Consider the following 16,685-nt stretch of genomic DNA (forward strand, 5'->3'; position numbering starts at 1 on the left):
CCCCCCCCCCCCCCCCCCCGCCACTTCCCCTCCCCCTGGTCTTCTATTAAGTTTCTCAGGATCCACATAAGGGTGGTTTTGGTTTTCTTTTATGGCATCATTGTAGATAATTGTTCTGTAACTTGCTTGTTTTCTTTTTTTATTTACCAATATATATTTATTGAACCACCCTTTTTAAAATTAATGCTGTATAATATAGTACTTCCATTTTATACTTGTACCATTGTTTATTGCCATAATAATGATTATTTCCAAGTTTTTGTTTTTACAATGCCATGGTGAGCATTATGGCAGTTCTTACTTGTGAAAGAGTTTTGTGTATGTGTGTTGAGGGTATATTCCAAAAAATAGAATTGTTGGGTTATATGGTAGGTACATTTAAAATTTTATTAGAGACTATAAAATTACCAATACTGACTTACAGTTGCCTTAGAGTACTTTGTCTTATAAGTTAGATAGTAGTAAAATGATAGTATATAGACCTATTATTAACCATAAAATGAGTTCTTCTTAGGTTTATGCAGAAATTATGGCAGTTCTAAAGCATGATGATCAGCATACCATAAATACCCAAGACAGTGCATCTGATCTGTGTCAACTCAGTACACAGACTGTGTTCTCCATGCTTGACCATCTCACACAATGGGCAAGACACAAATTTCAGGCACTGAATGCAGAGAAATTTCCACAAAGCAAATCAAACAGAGATAAGGTAGACTCAATAGGTGAGTCATAACATGTGTTTATTTTATTCACTTAATTATTAACCAATTAACTCCTTCCTGTATCAGTTCTTTAATTTAAGCATTAGCTTTTTAAAGACCTGTGTTTTCTTGTACACCTTTTTTCATCCTAAGGTAGCCTTTTCACTGAGAAAAAGAGAATTTATAGTCAGAAAACCTCTTTAAATTCTACTCTCACTTCCTTAGAAAGACACGTGCCTAATTTTTCATTGTATAATATAGGATTAATATTATCTCATTTAGAAGACTGAGGATTAAATGAAATGATGAATGTATATATTGTACACTGTGAAATAAATGACATGTTAATATTGTTAGTAACTGACTCCTCACTGCTAACCCATTTACTCTGTCTTCTCAGTGTATTGGGTGTATTTACTCTGTGTCCCTTCAGTGTACTGTGTATGTATACACATACATATATATACATACACATATACATACATGTACGTATATGTGGTAAAGTGTTATCCTTTTTCACTTGTGAAATACTCTTTGCAGTTTTTTTCACATGTTTTAAATTTCAAGAGAGATTTAATTTCATTTTATGGCCTATTTCTGTTTTCCATTTTTTATTCATTTCATTCATTTTATTTTTTTGTTTTTCCTGTCTCTGGTAGTGTTTGGTATTCAGCGAACTCTCCAAATATGCTTGATACGCATTACTACATCACACCCTGCTATACCAAACATGTGCAGTTTTTTCCCTGTGATATTACAGCTCCCACTAAGGTGGAATTTCATTAGAGTTAAAAATAACACCTACCCCTAGGATAGAAGCATTTGCTGAGAAGAATTAGATTCATTCTACTTCTGAATACCTCAGCAATTTTAATAGAAATGTCATGTTTTACCTCCTACATTTTGAGGGTAATTGAAAAAATTGACCAACAGTCCTTAAAGAGACCTTCACTTATGCAGTCCTCAGTTTGTGAGCATCTCCCTCTTGTTCATATACCTGTGGAAACCACGTACATTCCTGTTGTTAAGCACAAGAATTTGTTATTTTTCTAACAGTTTTTGAACTTTCAAACAAATATCTGTGGGATTGTTTCTCTGAGGACTATGGCTAGTTATTAATATATTTTCCATTGTTTTTTTTTTTTTTAATTTTTTAACGTTTATTTATTTTTGAGACAGAGAGAGAGAGAGAGCATGAATGGGGGAGGGGCAGAGAGAGAGGGAGACACAGAATCAGAAGCAGGCTCCAGGCTCTGAGCCATCAGCCCAGAGCCCGATGCGGGGCTCGAACTCATGGACCGCGAGATCGTGACCTGAGCTGAAGTCGGACGCTTAACCGACTGAGCCACCCAGGCGCCCCTATTTTCCATTGGTTTAACAGTTACATGTTCATTCCTGTTTCTGCACATGAAAATGTCACTGGAAAACTAAGTCTGAACTTTATCACTATTCCTACTAACATTGCAAGGGAAATACTAGCTTTTAAGAATAACATTTGTAATGGTTCAAAAGTACAATATCTTTGGAGTCCCTGGGTGGCTCAGTCAGTTAAGCGTGCGACTCTTGATTTTGACTCAGGTCATGATCTTGTGGTCATGAGATTAAGCCCCCATGTAGCACTGGGTACTGGACTTGGAGCCTGCTTAAGATATTCTCTCTCTCTCTCTCTCTCTCTCTCTCTCTCCCCCTCCCTCTCCCTTTCTCTCCCTCTCTCTCCCTCTCTCCCTCTCCCTCCCTCCCTCCCTCCCTCCCTCCCTCTCTCTCTCTCTCTCTCTCTGTCCCTCCCCCTTTCCCCCCGCCCCTCCCCCCCAAAACAAAAACAAAAGTACAATATTTTTAACATCTCTCATAATTTGAATGATCTACAGATTTTGATGGAATCAAGGACTTATTTTACGTATAACTTCTTTTAAATTCACCATCTTGATTCTCTAAATTTTGAAGAAATTTATAAGTGTTAAAGTGTTTTACTTTGAATTTTCATTAAAGTAGTTGCTGTTGTATACATGGCAACATAGGAAAAAATAGCCTGTTAACAATTCTAAACTTTATTTTTTTTCCCAGTATATGAAATTTATTCTCAAATTGGTTTCCATACAACACCCAGTGCTCATCCCAAAAGGTGCCCTCCTCAATACCCATCACCCACCTTCCCCTCCCTCCCACCCCAACAATTCTAAACTTTAAAAAGAAAGCTATTTCTATAATTCTGCTGTTTCCCTACTGTTATACACTATTAGTGGTTTTATAATTATCATTAATAAATAACTCATTTTTGTATCTTTTGTATCATCTTTGTATCTTTTCAGTATTTAGTACATTTGTTTAGTTTTTTGGGTTTTTTTAAGTTTTATTTAAATTCCAGTTACAACATACAAGGTAATATTAGTTTCAGGTGTACAGTAGAGTGATACAGTACCTCCATACATTGGTGCTCATCATAAGTGCACTCCTTAATCTTCATCACCTCTTTCACCCATCACCGTCTCACCTCCTCTCTAGTAACCATCAGATTCTTCTCTATAGTTAGGAGTTTGTTTTGTGGTTTGCCTCTCTTTTTTTTTGTCCTTTGCTCATTTCTTTTGTTTCTTAAATTCCACATATGAATGAAATCATATGGTATAATACAGATTTACATTTAATCCTCACAACAACATTGTAAAGAAGGAAGGACAATTCTAATATTTCCCTTATATATATGGGGAAATAGAAGCTCAAATAAGTTAAATAACTGTCCAAGGTAAGGTAAGAAATAATGGTGGGAGTTGGAGCACGAATCCTTTGAGCAATCATCCTACTGGTAGATACATTCTAAGCATGATATTCTTAATACATTTCTGTTAACTTATTTAGTGAATGAAATTGAATTTAAAATGAATAAATAGGAATTTAAATCGACACTTTTAAAATTTCATGTTATAAGTCTTTACTCAATTGTCTTTTTATAATCTAGTATCTACTGCGGATTATGAAGACTATCAGAGTGTAACTCGTTTTCTAGACCTCATACCTCAGGATACTCTGGCAGTAGCTTCCTTTCGCTCCAAAGCATATACACGAGCTGTAATGCACTTTGAATCATTTATTACAGAAAAGAAACAAAATATTCAGGAGCATCTTGGATTTTTACAGGTTTGAAATTAATACATTAAACTTAATGTTGTTTAATATTGCTGATCTTTTATGTTTATATCATTCATTTTATTGAACATTTTATTGAGTGTTTTAGATGCTGTGCTAGGTACTAGATATTTATAAGCACTTTAGAAACTTGCGGATTAGTGGGGAGAGATAAACATCAGTTTGGTGTAATACTAGATGTGCCCTGAGGAAAGGCACTTATGTGTGGGGTGGGGCGGGGTGGGAGATGGAAATATGTGAGCAAGGAATTAGTACAGGCTCTTTGGAGATCTTGTCTAAGCTGGGTCTTAAAGAATGGATGGTAGATATGTAAAAGAAGGGGTCAAGATATTTCAAACAGAGGCATCCATATGGAGTTGGCAAAAGTGTGGAGTTGGGAAAGAACGTGGTGTATGGTAAAGAGTAAAGTGTCAGTTTGGGAATGGCAGAAGAACGATAAAGATTTGGGCAGAGGAAAGATAAAACATAGAGGACCTTTTAAGTTGTCCAAAATTCTTAGGTGATTTGAACCAGGGAAGTGCAATGGAAGAAATGACTATGGCATTCATGGAGGGAGGGTTTGAAAGAGCCATGATGCAACGGAAGCAAGCCATTGTTATTCTCATGAGAAATGTGGGCCTGAATTTGGGGGTGAATGGGAAGGGGGATGTGCTGGTTGTAACAGGAATTGGGCATGACAGTGCTAGTGAAATAATGGTTTAGGTGATAAAATTTTGATTGTGTAGGGAAAGGGGAGAAAAAAGGCAGATGGGGCTAAAAAGGCAGTGGGATTAAAAAAGAGGCCAAAATGAGGGGCACCTGGGTGGCTCAGTGTGTTGAGCATCTGACTCTTGATTTTGGCTCAGGTCATGAGCCCAAGGTAATGGGATCCAGCCCCATGTCAGGCTCCATGTTCAGCTTGGGATTCTCTCTCTCTGCATCTCTCCCCTGCTCATGCTCTCTCTCTCTCCCTGTTAAAAAAAAAAAGAAAAAGTCAAAATTGATAGACTTTTTTCAAGTTGAAAAGCAAAAGGTAGTGAGAAACTGAAAAATTAGTAGCTTGTAGTCTTTTTTTTTTTTTAAGTTATTCATTTAAGTAATCTCCACGCCCAGCGTGGGGCTTGAACTCAAAACCCTAAGATCAAGAGTCACATGCTCCTCCAACTAAGCCAGCCAGGTACCCCAGTACTTTGTAGTATTTGGATGAATATTAGCCTCCTCCTGTCTATTTTTCTCCTTGTCTAGCTTTGAGTCTATTTTCATTATTAAATTCATTCCCTTACAAAGATGTTTAACTCCCTTGTCTTTTCACCCACTGTGTGATACTCACTTTGTAAAATACCATCCCTGGATAAACTCAAGCCATCTGCTTTCTCAGTGTCTGCGTTTAAGCAATTGAACATTGCTGGAGAAAAATCACACAGTGGGTTTTGAACTACTTTTGCTTTAAGTTTATAATCTGAGATTTCAGCAGTACTCTTTAACACTGCCTTCAGTCCTGTGTTTCTTTAATAGCCTACCTTCCTGCTCTTCAAGTTGATTATTTCTTATCTTCTCATTTCTCTGTTTCCTCACCTACTCTTAACTGGTAATCTTGCTTATTGTCATTAAGAAAATGAAGCCAGAGGCACCTGGGTGGCTCAGTCAGTTAAGCATCTGACTCTTGGTTTCAGCTTAGGTCACAATATCACTGTTTCATGAGTTTGAGTCAGAATCTGTGCTGACCTTGCCGAGCCTGCTTGGGATTCTCTCTCTCTCTTTTTCTCTTTCTGCCCCTCCCCTGCTCACGCTGTCTCTGTCTCTCTCAAAGTAAATAAATAAACTTAAAAAAAAAGAAAAGAAGATGAAGCCAGATGTCTACCAAATTTGAAAATACACTGACTTCTGCACCGTAATCGTTTTTTTTTTCTCTTTTGTTATTCTTGAAGAAGGATCCCTTCCTGTCAAAATTCAATCCTTCTACTTGTGCTCTTTATTTCAGTCCTTCAGATATTCCTGCTTTCTCTAAAATCAGTAATTTATCTTCCTCAACCTGAGTATATAGACATACTCTGGTATCTTCCCTTAATTTTTTTTTTCCTCACATGCCTACAAGTGACGCCTACAAGAGAGGGGGAGGGACAGAAACAGAGGGAGACAGAGAATCTTAAGCAGTCTTCACTCCCAGCCCTAGACAGAGCTTGATCTCACAACCATGAGCCAAAATCGAGAATCAGATGATTGACTGAGCCACCCAGGCGCCCCCATCTTAATTTTTAATAATTCCCTTGGTCTTACATTCCCCTTCAGATACTTCCCATCTCTCTGTTTCTCTACATAGCCAGTTTTAAAAGAACTGTTTATCTTCCCTATAGTTACTTTACTTTCCATTCATTTTTTGACCATCCCAACATGACTTCTATCTCCATTCCACTGATAGCTACTCTTACTCAGAAAATCAGTGTCCTCTATATTGCCAAATCCAATAAATGCTTCTTAGTTCTCATTTTCTTAATTTCACAGAATCATTTGCTCACTCCTTTTTCATTAAGACATTTGCTTTTATTTCATGGCTTCTGGGATATCACATTGCCCAGGTTTCTTTAAACTAATCTGTTTTCTCGGGGCGCCTGGGTGGCTCAGTCGGTTGAGCTTTCGACTTCCGCTCAGGTGATGATCTTGCGGTTCGTGAATTTGAGCCTGCGTCCGGCTCTGTGCTGACAGCTCAGAGCCTGGAGCCTGCTTCAGACTCTGTGTCTCCCTCTCTCTCTGCCCCTCCCCCGCTCATGCTCGCTTGTGTGCGCTGTCAAAAATAAATAAACATTAAAAAAAAATGTTAAAAAAAAATTCTGCTTTCTCTTCTCAGTTTTATTTGCTAGTTCTTTGCCTAGTAATATAGTAGTACTCCCGTCTCCTACCCTGACCCTTTCTCTTCTTTCTATTCATTTCCTAGAGCATGCCATCTTTTCCCTTGCCTTTAAAGGACATCTTTGTGCTAAGTGCTCCCAAATTTTTATCTTCAACCTGAATATCTCCTTCGAACTCAGATTTGAGTCATCTCCCTATCAGTATATTAAAATACTTGTTTAAAAATTTTATAAATTTTAAAATGCAAACACTTATAAACTGTATTCAACAGAATTTATCATAAGTTGTATTTAAAGAGAGTTCAGAACCTTAAAGTTCTTTGTAACTCTCATCAATAGCAATTACTAATGTAGATTTATATTTTAAGTGGAACAAGAGTGTTAAGATAATAAAATGTCTGTAAATAAGTTTATAATTTTACTGTGAAATCTGCCTTGAAGCAAATACTTACTGTTGCTTTGAGAAAAATTCTCATGTGCTCTATTCACATAAACTGGTGGTTTTACAATTTTAGTTCCAGTTGTGTTTTTTTCTCTTATTTGATTGTTTTTTAATGGTTGAACAAAGAAATTGTATGCTGCTATGCATGAACCTGATGGAGTGGCTGGAGTAAGCGCAATTCGAAAGGCAGAACCATCTCTGAAAGAACAGATCCTTGAACATGAAAGCATTGGCTTACTGAGGGATGCCACTGCTTGTTATGACAGAGCTATTCAGCTAGAACCAGACCAGGTAAGATAATAAATGAAAGGCAACATAATGAAAAGAGCCCTGAACAAGGAACTCTGGAAACCTTTGTTTCAATACTGTCTCTACTAGTGTCTGGAAAATATTTAATCATCTCGGAGCTTGAGTTTCCTGATTGATGGAATTAGACATGTGCTAGAGGATCTCAAAAATCTCTTCCCATGCCAAATTTCTGTGACCTTAGAAATCCCCCAAATGAATGATGTGTGTTGAGGAGTGTATTTATATTAATGTGTGCTCATTTGCTTTAAAATTTATACAATTTTTGTTTGCAATTAAAAGTATCAATTTGACATACATTTTTTAATAATAACAATTATTCCCTACAGTCTAGGAAACATTTTCAGATTTTACATGCCCCCTACCAGCCCTTATAAATTTCTGAAATGGTCCCTTAGAAATACTAAGCTAAAATGGGGGTGTGTTAACATATCTCCTGTTTACTGGGACAGGAAGGGAATTTAGAATTCTTGATTTATGATCTTGGCTTAGATTCTCTCTAATCTTACAGTATTGCTTTTTGTTGTATTTTACATGTTCATTTTCTCAGAAGCTCATACAGGATCCTTATTTTTCACAATCTTGTTTTCAATTTTAAAGAATATTATATAATCCTATATAACTTTTTAGTTACTACAGCCCTAAATCTATTTTAATGTTATTATGAGCTTTGAGTTTTAATTTTTGTGTGAGAAATAGTATGGTAAATAATCTTTAAACAAAATATTAAAGAGTACTCATTACATTTATATTTGATTTGCACCAAAAATTAAACCAAATCTGGAAAAAATAATAAATTCACTGTGAGAATTTTTTAGGTTGTCTGTGTATTCTTTTAATACTCACATATATTAGGACATTATTGGGGGCTTTACCATTACACCATGCAAATCAATTGCTGAACTAAGAAGAGTAGGTTTAGTGAGGCAAATAGTACTTTTTATTGAATATCAGTTAAACAGTTTTTGTTTTCCACGATATATTTGAAGTGATTATTGTTATTTTAAATATTTTTAAATTTCTAGATTATTCATTATCATGGTGTAGTGAAGTCCATGTTAGGTCTTGGACAGCTGTCTACTGTAATCACTCAGGTGAATGGAGTGCATGCTAACAGGTAATTTTTATTTTTTTATTTTTCTTAAGTTTATTTATTTTGAGAGAAAGAGCAGTGGGGAGGGTCAAGAAAGGGAGGGAGATAGACTCCAAGCAGGTTTCACGCTGTCAGTGCAGAGCATGTTGTGGGACTTGAACCCATAATCATGACCTGAGCCGAAATCTAGAGTTGGATGCTTAACCGAATAAGTCACCCAGGCACCCCACAGGTAATATTTTTTTTAAAGAATGATTGTATTTTGGGATACCTCAGTGGCTCAGTCAGTTAAGCTTCCACCTTTGGCTCAGGTCATGATCTCGTGGTTTGTGGGTTTGGGCCCCGAGTTGGGCTCTCTGGTTTCAAGCAGAGCCCACTTTGGATCTTCAGTCACCCTTTCTCTCTGTCCCTCCCTCCCTTGTGCAGGCACGCTCATTCTCTTTCAAAAATAAATCTTAAAAAAAAAGAACGGGGGCTTCTGGGTGGCTCAGTCGGTTAAGCATCTGACTTCAGCCTAGGTCATGATCTCACCGTTCCCAAGTTTAAGCCCCGCATTGGGCTCTGTGCTGACAGCTCAGAGCCTGGAGCCTGTTTCAGATTCTGTGTCTCCCTCTCTGTCTCTGCCCCTCCTCCACTCGCACTGTCTCTATCTCTCAAAAATAAGTAAACATTAAAAAATTTTTAAAATTGATTTTCTTTTGTTATTGTATCTGAATCAAAAAATTTTAATCAGTGAATTGAGTTGACATAACATTTAGCAAAGAAATGAAATCTTTTATGTTTTCATGGTGCTGGAGATAGGCAACAAAAACTTTTTTTTTCTACTTTGTCATAAGCTGATTTGGCACTTAACAGCTTACCTTTTTTTTGGTACCAAATGTCTTTATTTATTTTATATATACATATATATATATTTATATATTTATATATTTATATATTTAAATATATATATGTGTGTATATATATATATATATATTTTTTTTTTTTTTTTTTTTTTTAAATTTAGACCCTAGTTAACATATAGTGTAGTAATGGTTTCAGGAGTAGAATTTAGTGATTTATCACTTACGTATAGTACCCATTGCTCATTACAACAAGTGTCCTCCTTAATGCCCCTCATCCATTTAGCCCATCCCCCACCCAGCACCCCTCCAGCAACCCTCAGTTTGTTCTCTGTATTTAGGAGTCTCTTATGTTTTGTCTCCCTCTCTGTTTTTATCTTATTTTTGCTTCCCTTCCCTTATGTTCATCTGTTTTGTGTCTTAAATTCCACATATGAGTGAAATCATGATACTTGTCATTCTCTAATTTTGCTTAGCATAATACATTCTAGTTCCATTCATGTTGTGGCAAATAGCAGGATTTCATTCTTTTTGACTGCTGAGTAATACTCCGTTGTGTGTGTGTGTGTGTGTGTGTGTACCACATCTTCTTTATCCATTCAGCAGTTGATGGACATGTGGGCTCTTTCCATACTTTGGCTCTTGTGCTAGTGCTGGTATAAACATTGGGGTGCATGTGCCCCTTCAAATCATCACTTCTGTATCTCTTGGATAAATACCTAGTAGTGCAATTGCTGGGTTGTAGGGTAGTTATATTTTTAATTTTTTGAGGGACCTCCATACTGTTTTCCAGAGTGGCTGCACCAGTTTGCATTCCCACCAGCAGTGTAAAAGGGATCCTCTTTCTCCACATCCTTGCCAACATCTATTGTTGCCGGAGTTGTTAACTTTAGCTATTCTGACAGGTGTGAGGTGGTATCTCATTGTGGCTTTGATTTGTATTTCCCTCATGATGATGAGTTATGTTGAGCATTTTTTTCATGTGTCTTAACAGCTTATCTTCTGTCCCAAGAGTCCTCCTTGAATTATATTTGCTTTAAGACAGAAACCTTGTAGAGCTCACCTGCTATTGGTGAGGCTCATACAAACATATCCAAAAAGTATCTAAGCTCTGTCTACATTATTAGCACCAGTTATTTTCTGTGTTGGGGAAGAGGAAATTTTGTGACTGGTTTACAGAAAACCACCCTAGACTGTCTGTGTTTTTTCCGTAAAGGATTGATAAAAATGAAAGCTGCCTTCCGTTCCTAAAGAAAGTGGGTTTGTTATAGCAAGAAAATGATGCAAAAAAGTAGTATGTATGTGTGACAAAGATTAAGGCTGCATAGTTCTTCTGGTCTGGGGAGTAACTGGAGCTTTGTGCTGCTCTCGAAGCTGCATTGTTTGGAGAGCTAAAGTACTTATTTCTTGATATATTTGCCAGATGCCAACTGACTATTCTGGGCAGTGAGATCTGATCAAAAGGGTTGGTATCTTAGTTGATCAGAGAGCACACAGGCCACTATTTTTAGTTAGGACTGTCAAAGCAGTTCTGCTAAGTATAGTTTCTATAAATTCCCAATTGTAATTTGCAAAGACTTCAAGTCTATAATGTTTGAGAGCAGAGAAGTTCACTGTTAATCAGATGGTTTCACAGTAATGAAATTTATGAAACAAGGGAAGAAACTTTGCAGAAGCAGATAAAGAATGGTTGTATGTTTTAGATGTTTCTCTAAATTAGTTGAAAGACTTGACAAGTAAAGTAATTTGGGAAGGTTCGTCATGGCTCAAACCTAGGTGTCAAGGTTCGTTATTACACATGCTGTAGAGTTAGACTCCTCTTCTCTTTGGATGTGGGATACATAGAGGCTTCTGATCTATCATATATAGACAACAAACAGAGTTGATAGAGGGAAGGGGTGGGGGATGGGCTAGATGTGTGATGGGTATTAAGGAAGGCCCTTGTTATGATGAACAGTGGGTATTGTATGTAACTGTTGAATCACTGAATTCTACTCCTGAAACCAATATTGCCCTATATGTTAACTAACTAGAATTTATTTATTTTAATGTTTATTTATTTTTGAGAGACAGAGCTCAATCAGGGTAAGGGCAGAGAGAGAGGGAGACACAGAATCCGAAGCAGGCTCCAGGCTCTGAGCTGTCAGCACAGAGCCCGAACAAGGCTCGAACCCACAGAACCATGATACCATGACCTGAGTTGAAGTTGAACCCCTAACCAACTGAGCCACCCAGGCGCCCCATCTAACTAGAATTTAAATAAAAATTTGGAAGAAAAAAAAAGATTGCTCTATCATATTGGAGCAAGTGGTCATAGAGAGGATGTGTTTTCTTTGGGGAGAATATTTGCATTTTTTTAAAAAGTTTTATTTATTTATTTAGAGAGTGTATGTGTAATAAGGGGAGGAGCAGAGAGAGAGAATCCCAAGCAGGCTCCATATTGCCAGTACAGAGTCCAATGCAGGGCCCATGAACCTGAGTGGAGATCAAGAGTCAGATGCTCAACTGATGGAGCCACCCAGGCTCCCCAAGAATATTTGCATTTAAACAAATATTCCTCCAAAATTATTGAATGTACTTGACCTACACAATTACTCTTTTTAGTGAACCTATTTATGGGGATAAGTTCTCACAGCCTGGTCCTCATTACCTTTTGGTACTTCTTGGTATAATACTTGGTATGACACATCCCTTCTAGATAGCAAATCCTGCTAATTCTACTCAGATTTTGATCTTAAAATTTTGATATTTTAGCATCTGGTGATAAGCTTGTAAAGTTATTTACAACTGGACTTTTTGAAAACTACATTTCTTTTTTTTAATATTATTTTTAAGTAACTTCTATGCCCAACGTGGTGCTCAAATTCATGACCCTGAGATTGGGAGTCACATGCTCTACTGACTGAGCCAGCAAGGTGCCCCAAACTACATTCTATTGTATTTCTTTTAGCCTTGTTCTAAATTGTTTTTGGTGGAGTTTGTATTTAGAAATTAGAGGATGTTCCATATTTATACTGCTATTTTAGATTTTTTTTTAATAAAAAAATCACTGTTTTACATTTTTTAAATGTATTTTTACTACAGAAAGAGCAAGGAGGGCTTTTTATGGCATTGATCCTAACCTCTCTGATTCTGTTACCTTATTTATACTATGAGAATATGTGTGCCTTTCTGTGTTGTTAGATAATTAAATGGAAAAATGTGCTTAGTGCAGGGTCTAGCATATATCAGATATTCAAATGGTATGATAAATAAAGAGGAAATATGGGGGTGCCTGGGTGGCTCAGTTGGTTAAGCTGACAGCTCAGAGCCTGGAGCCTGCTTTGGATTCTGTGTCTCTCTCTGCCCCTCACCCACTCACACTCTGTCTCTCTTTTTCTCAAAAATAAATAAACATTATTAAAGAGGAAATATTGGGAAAGTCTAGCTTCTATATAGTTATGATCCAAAATATCATTATCTATCTTAGTGTCATATAAGTAGAATGTTTAGAAAAAATAATTACCTATATCATACTTGTTTTACAAATCCAAATTTTTTTTAAATGTTATTTATTTTGAGAGAGAGGGGGAGAATCCCAGGTAGGCTCTGTGCTGTGAGCACAGAGCCTGACACAGGGCTTGAACTCATGAACTGTGAGATCATGAGTCTGAGCTGAAATCAAGAGTCAGACACTTAACTGACCAAGCCACCCAGGCACCTCTACAAATCCAAATTTTAAAGTAACTCAAAATAGTTTAAGAATAGATATATAATTTAAGTAGCTTATTTCATATCCTTTGTTATGCCATTGACACGTCATTTGTAACTTTCTTAAGCCCTTTTATTGAGTGACCTTATGCACCCTGAGCTGCTCCTGACCTAGTACCCACAAGCTCCTCTGTTTTTGCCTTAAACTTAATTCAAAATCCCAAGTTCTTAGAATTGCTTACCTCTGAATGTGTATATGTTCAGTTGGCTCTTTTTCCCCCCTGCCCTTTGTTCAAGTTAAGCACACAGCTAATCTTAAAACTGCACTTTGTAATTATCCAGGCATTAATTCTGTTCTAATATATGGCGCAATTTAATTTGTTGGTCAATGGCATTTTTAAATTGCCCCTTTAGAAGTAATTATTGAGGGGCGCCTGGGTGGCTCAGTCCATTTAGCATCCAACTCTTGATTTCGGGTCAGGTCATGATCTCACGGTTTGTGAGTTTGAGCCCCACAGCGGGCTCTGCACTGAAAGAGTTCTGACAGTGCAGAGTCTGCTTGAGATTCTCTCTCTCTCTCTCTCTCTCTCTCTCTCTCTCTCTGCTCTTCCCAACTTTCTCTCTCTTCCTCTCAAAATAAATAAATATACTTGAAAAAAAGAACAAGAAGTAATTATTGCAAAAATGTTTTTTAGGGGAATGGAAACATTAAAAATCAAGGGCTTTTTTTTGAGTAGAGATTATCATTTTGTATTTAAGTACAAAGTACAACACAATACAAATACAGTAAATAGAATAAATAGAGTAAAACAATGAAAAAATCTCTAAATGCCACTTTAAATAAAGTTTAGTTGATACTGGCTTCTTTTAATAGGTCTGAATGGACAGATGAATTAAACACATACAGAGTGGAAGCAGCTTGGAAATTGTCACAGTGGGATTTGGTGGAAAACTATTTGGCAGCAGGTAAAATTACTTCTTAAAGTATAAGCAGTTTTAATACACTATAAATATTCAGACTTAAGTAGCTGAGTACCATCTATAATTAATCTTTCAGCTTGTTTTATAATTGCCTTCTTGTTCAAAGTAGAATGAAACCATCTGTTCAGTATTTCTGCTGACCATTTTACACATGAAGTAAACCTTGTTTTGGGGCCCCATGGCATTCCTTGACTCTACATTTATTTTTCAGATGGGAAATCTACAACATGGAGTGTCAGACTGGGACAGCTATTATTATCAGCCAAAAAAAGAGATGTCACAGCTTTTTATGACACACTGAAACTAGTGAGAGCAGAACAAATTGTACCTCTTTCAGCTGCAAGCTTTGAAAGAGGCTCTTATCAACGAGGATATGAATATATTGTGAGGTATTTGTGGGGGAGGGTCCATTTTATATTCCTGGTTTGTAAGTGTCTTTTGATAGATTTGGAATATTTTGATTAGTAAATAACTGATGGTATGTTTGGTATCATGTGTATCTACATACAATGGCTCTTTCACTCCTTTATCTTATGGTCACCCTATAGTTTTTTTGTTTTGGTTGGTTTTGGTTTGATTTTTTTTTTTTTTTTAAGTAATCTCTGTGCCCAACATGGAGCTTGAACTCATGGCCCTGAGATCAAGAGTCACATGCTTTACCACCTGAGCCAGCCAGGCACCCCTCACCCTATAATTTTTTTTTTTAATGTTCTAATGTATATCCTTTTCATTGGAAAAGCAATTACGAGATTTCTAAAAATAAGAAAAACATATTTGTCCTGTTGTAATGTCATATTGTCTAGACATTTACTGTGCCTGGCACTTTGGTGCTCAGTACTTGTTAGTTTCCTCTTCTTCTCACTTAGAAACACATTTGACATTTCCCTCCCCCAAAATGTAGGCCTTACACTATGAGGAAGGAAAATTAACTTTTAGAGGTAAGGAAGAAAATGATGGAAAACATTTCAGGTCTGTTAGTTCACCTGAGAAAAATAATACATGTTATCATTGAAAAGATAAGTTAAGAACTTTTTTTTTTGTTTTCAGTTAAAAGAATTTGCTATAATTTGTATCAGCCCATTTGGAAACCGTTTAATGAAACCATAGATTGCACCACTGAGATTCTGTTCTGTAGCTACTCAACTGCATCCTCGAGCACTGAGTCATAGACACTGCATATTATATATGGAAAAAAACTTCTGTGAATGTGTCATGAGGGTTTCTATCATTCTTAGAAAAAATTAAAATTGTATTCATTTCACAGTTATTTACTGTCAGCTATGTCAGGCATATGCAAATATTTATGTTGATTCATAATGGATCTGTATTTTCTTTTATCTTCATATAGGCAATAAAATTTGATTTTCATATACTTGAATTTAGTTTTATATATACCCTTCTCCAATTTACTTAATAGGAAATCGGGGACCATAGCAAAGCACTAAACATTTAAATCAACATAATTGGTGTTTAATACCTAATTTAAAAAGATAAAAATGTTACTGTTTATATACCAAGAATATATAAAATTAAAGTTCTTCCAAAGAAAACTGTACATTTTAGATTCTTCATGGCTAATTTAAGTACATGCTTTGTGTATGAGATTAAGGGGCTGAATATGATAACATTTTAATATAGGCTCTATCTGTCTTCAGATTGCACATGTTGTGTGAATTGGAGCATAGCATCAAACCACTTTTTCAACAGTCTCCAGGTGATACCTCTCAAGAAGATTCTCTAAACTGGGTAGCTCGACTAGAAATGACCCAGAATTCCTACAGAGCCAAGGAGCCCATCCTGGCTCTCCGGAGAGCTTTGTTAAGCCTCAACAAAAGGTGTTTGACACTTTTTTTTTTATGTCAGTTATCATGAATTTGTTATTATACTTGCATATCCTTTGGGAGTATTTATCTTTCTTGATTTTCTCTCTGAATCTGTGTTTTTCTGTTATCAATTGTATAGTCGAAATCTGTATAGTTGAAATGAACCTAGTACTTAAGAATTACTTTTGTATGTACTGTATCTTGTTTTTTTTTTAATGTCCAAAACATATCTGGCAGAGGTACAGATAAAAGTTAGTGTTAAAGTTTTCATAGACTTGTAATTGACAAAAATTGACCACCCTGGGAAAATTAAAATTAGTTTTTTAACACATCAAATTTCTTTGATTTCTTTGAAATAGTATATTAACAAGGTTCCATGTTAAGAGATATTTTTAAATTGTTGAATATACTTAAAAATTCTCTTTCCGTCTGTTTTTGTCATACTCATTTAGACCAGATTATAATGAAATGGTTGGAGGATGCTGGCTACAGAGTGCCAGAGTAGCTAGGAAGGCTGGTCACCACCAAACAGCCTACAATGCTCTCCTAAATGCTGGAGAATCACGACTTGCTGAACTGTATGTGGAAAGAGCAAAGTGGCTATGGTCCAAGGTATGGCCAAGGGAACGTCAGCATGTGTGTGTGTGTGTGTGTGTGTGTGTGTGTGTATACATCATATATATATATGTATATATATATATATATATACATATATATATGATGTTGTAGATTATGTATGTTTTACCAAGGCCTAAGAGATGATCCTTAATCCCAATTCAGACTCTTTTCCTGTCGCCTTTCTTCATCATTCTACCATAATCTAGAAGAAACCATTTCT

The 16,685-nt window shown here is 36.3% G+C and overlaps 1 protein-coding gene across 1 annotated transcript in view; it reads left to right on the forward strand.

The window, feature by feature from the left end:
- The window catches only part of ATR (ATR serine/threonine kinase), a 99,785-nt gene that overhangs the window by 55,315 nt on the left and 27,785 nt on the right, over positions 1-16,685 (forward strand). Inside the window, exons 27-34 of the mRNA XM_049628717.1 lie at positions 515-725; positions 3,658-3,836; positions 7,239-7,403; positions 8,444-8,535; positions 13,918-14,009; positions 14,236-14,413; positions 15,680-15,859; positions 16,300-16,459. Coding sequence (XP_049484674.1) covers positions 515-725; positions 3,658-3,836; positions 7,239-7,403; positions 8,444-8,535; positions 13,918-14,009; positions 14,236-14,413; positions 15,680-15,859; positions 16,300-16,459 — 1,257 coding nt within the window. The remainder of the gene's footprint in view (positions 1-514; positions 726-3,657; positions 3,837-7,238; positions 7,404-8,443; positions 8,536-13,917; positions 14,010-14,235; positions 14,414-15,679; positions 15,860-16,299; positions 16,460-16,685) is intronic.

This window comes from Panthera uncia, chromosome C2, assembly GCF_023721935.1.
Source record: "Panthera uncia isolate 11264 chromosome C2, Puncia_PCG_1.0, whole genome shotgun sequence".
Taxonomy (NCBI): Eukaryota; Metazoa; Chordata; class Mammalia; order Carnivora; family Felidae; genus Panthera; species Panthera uncia.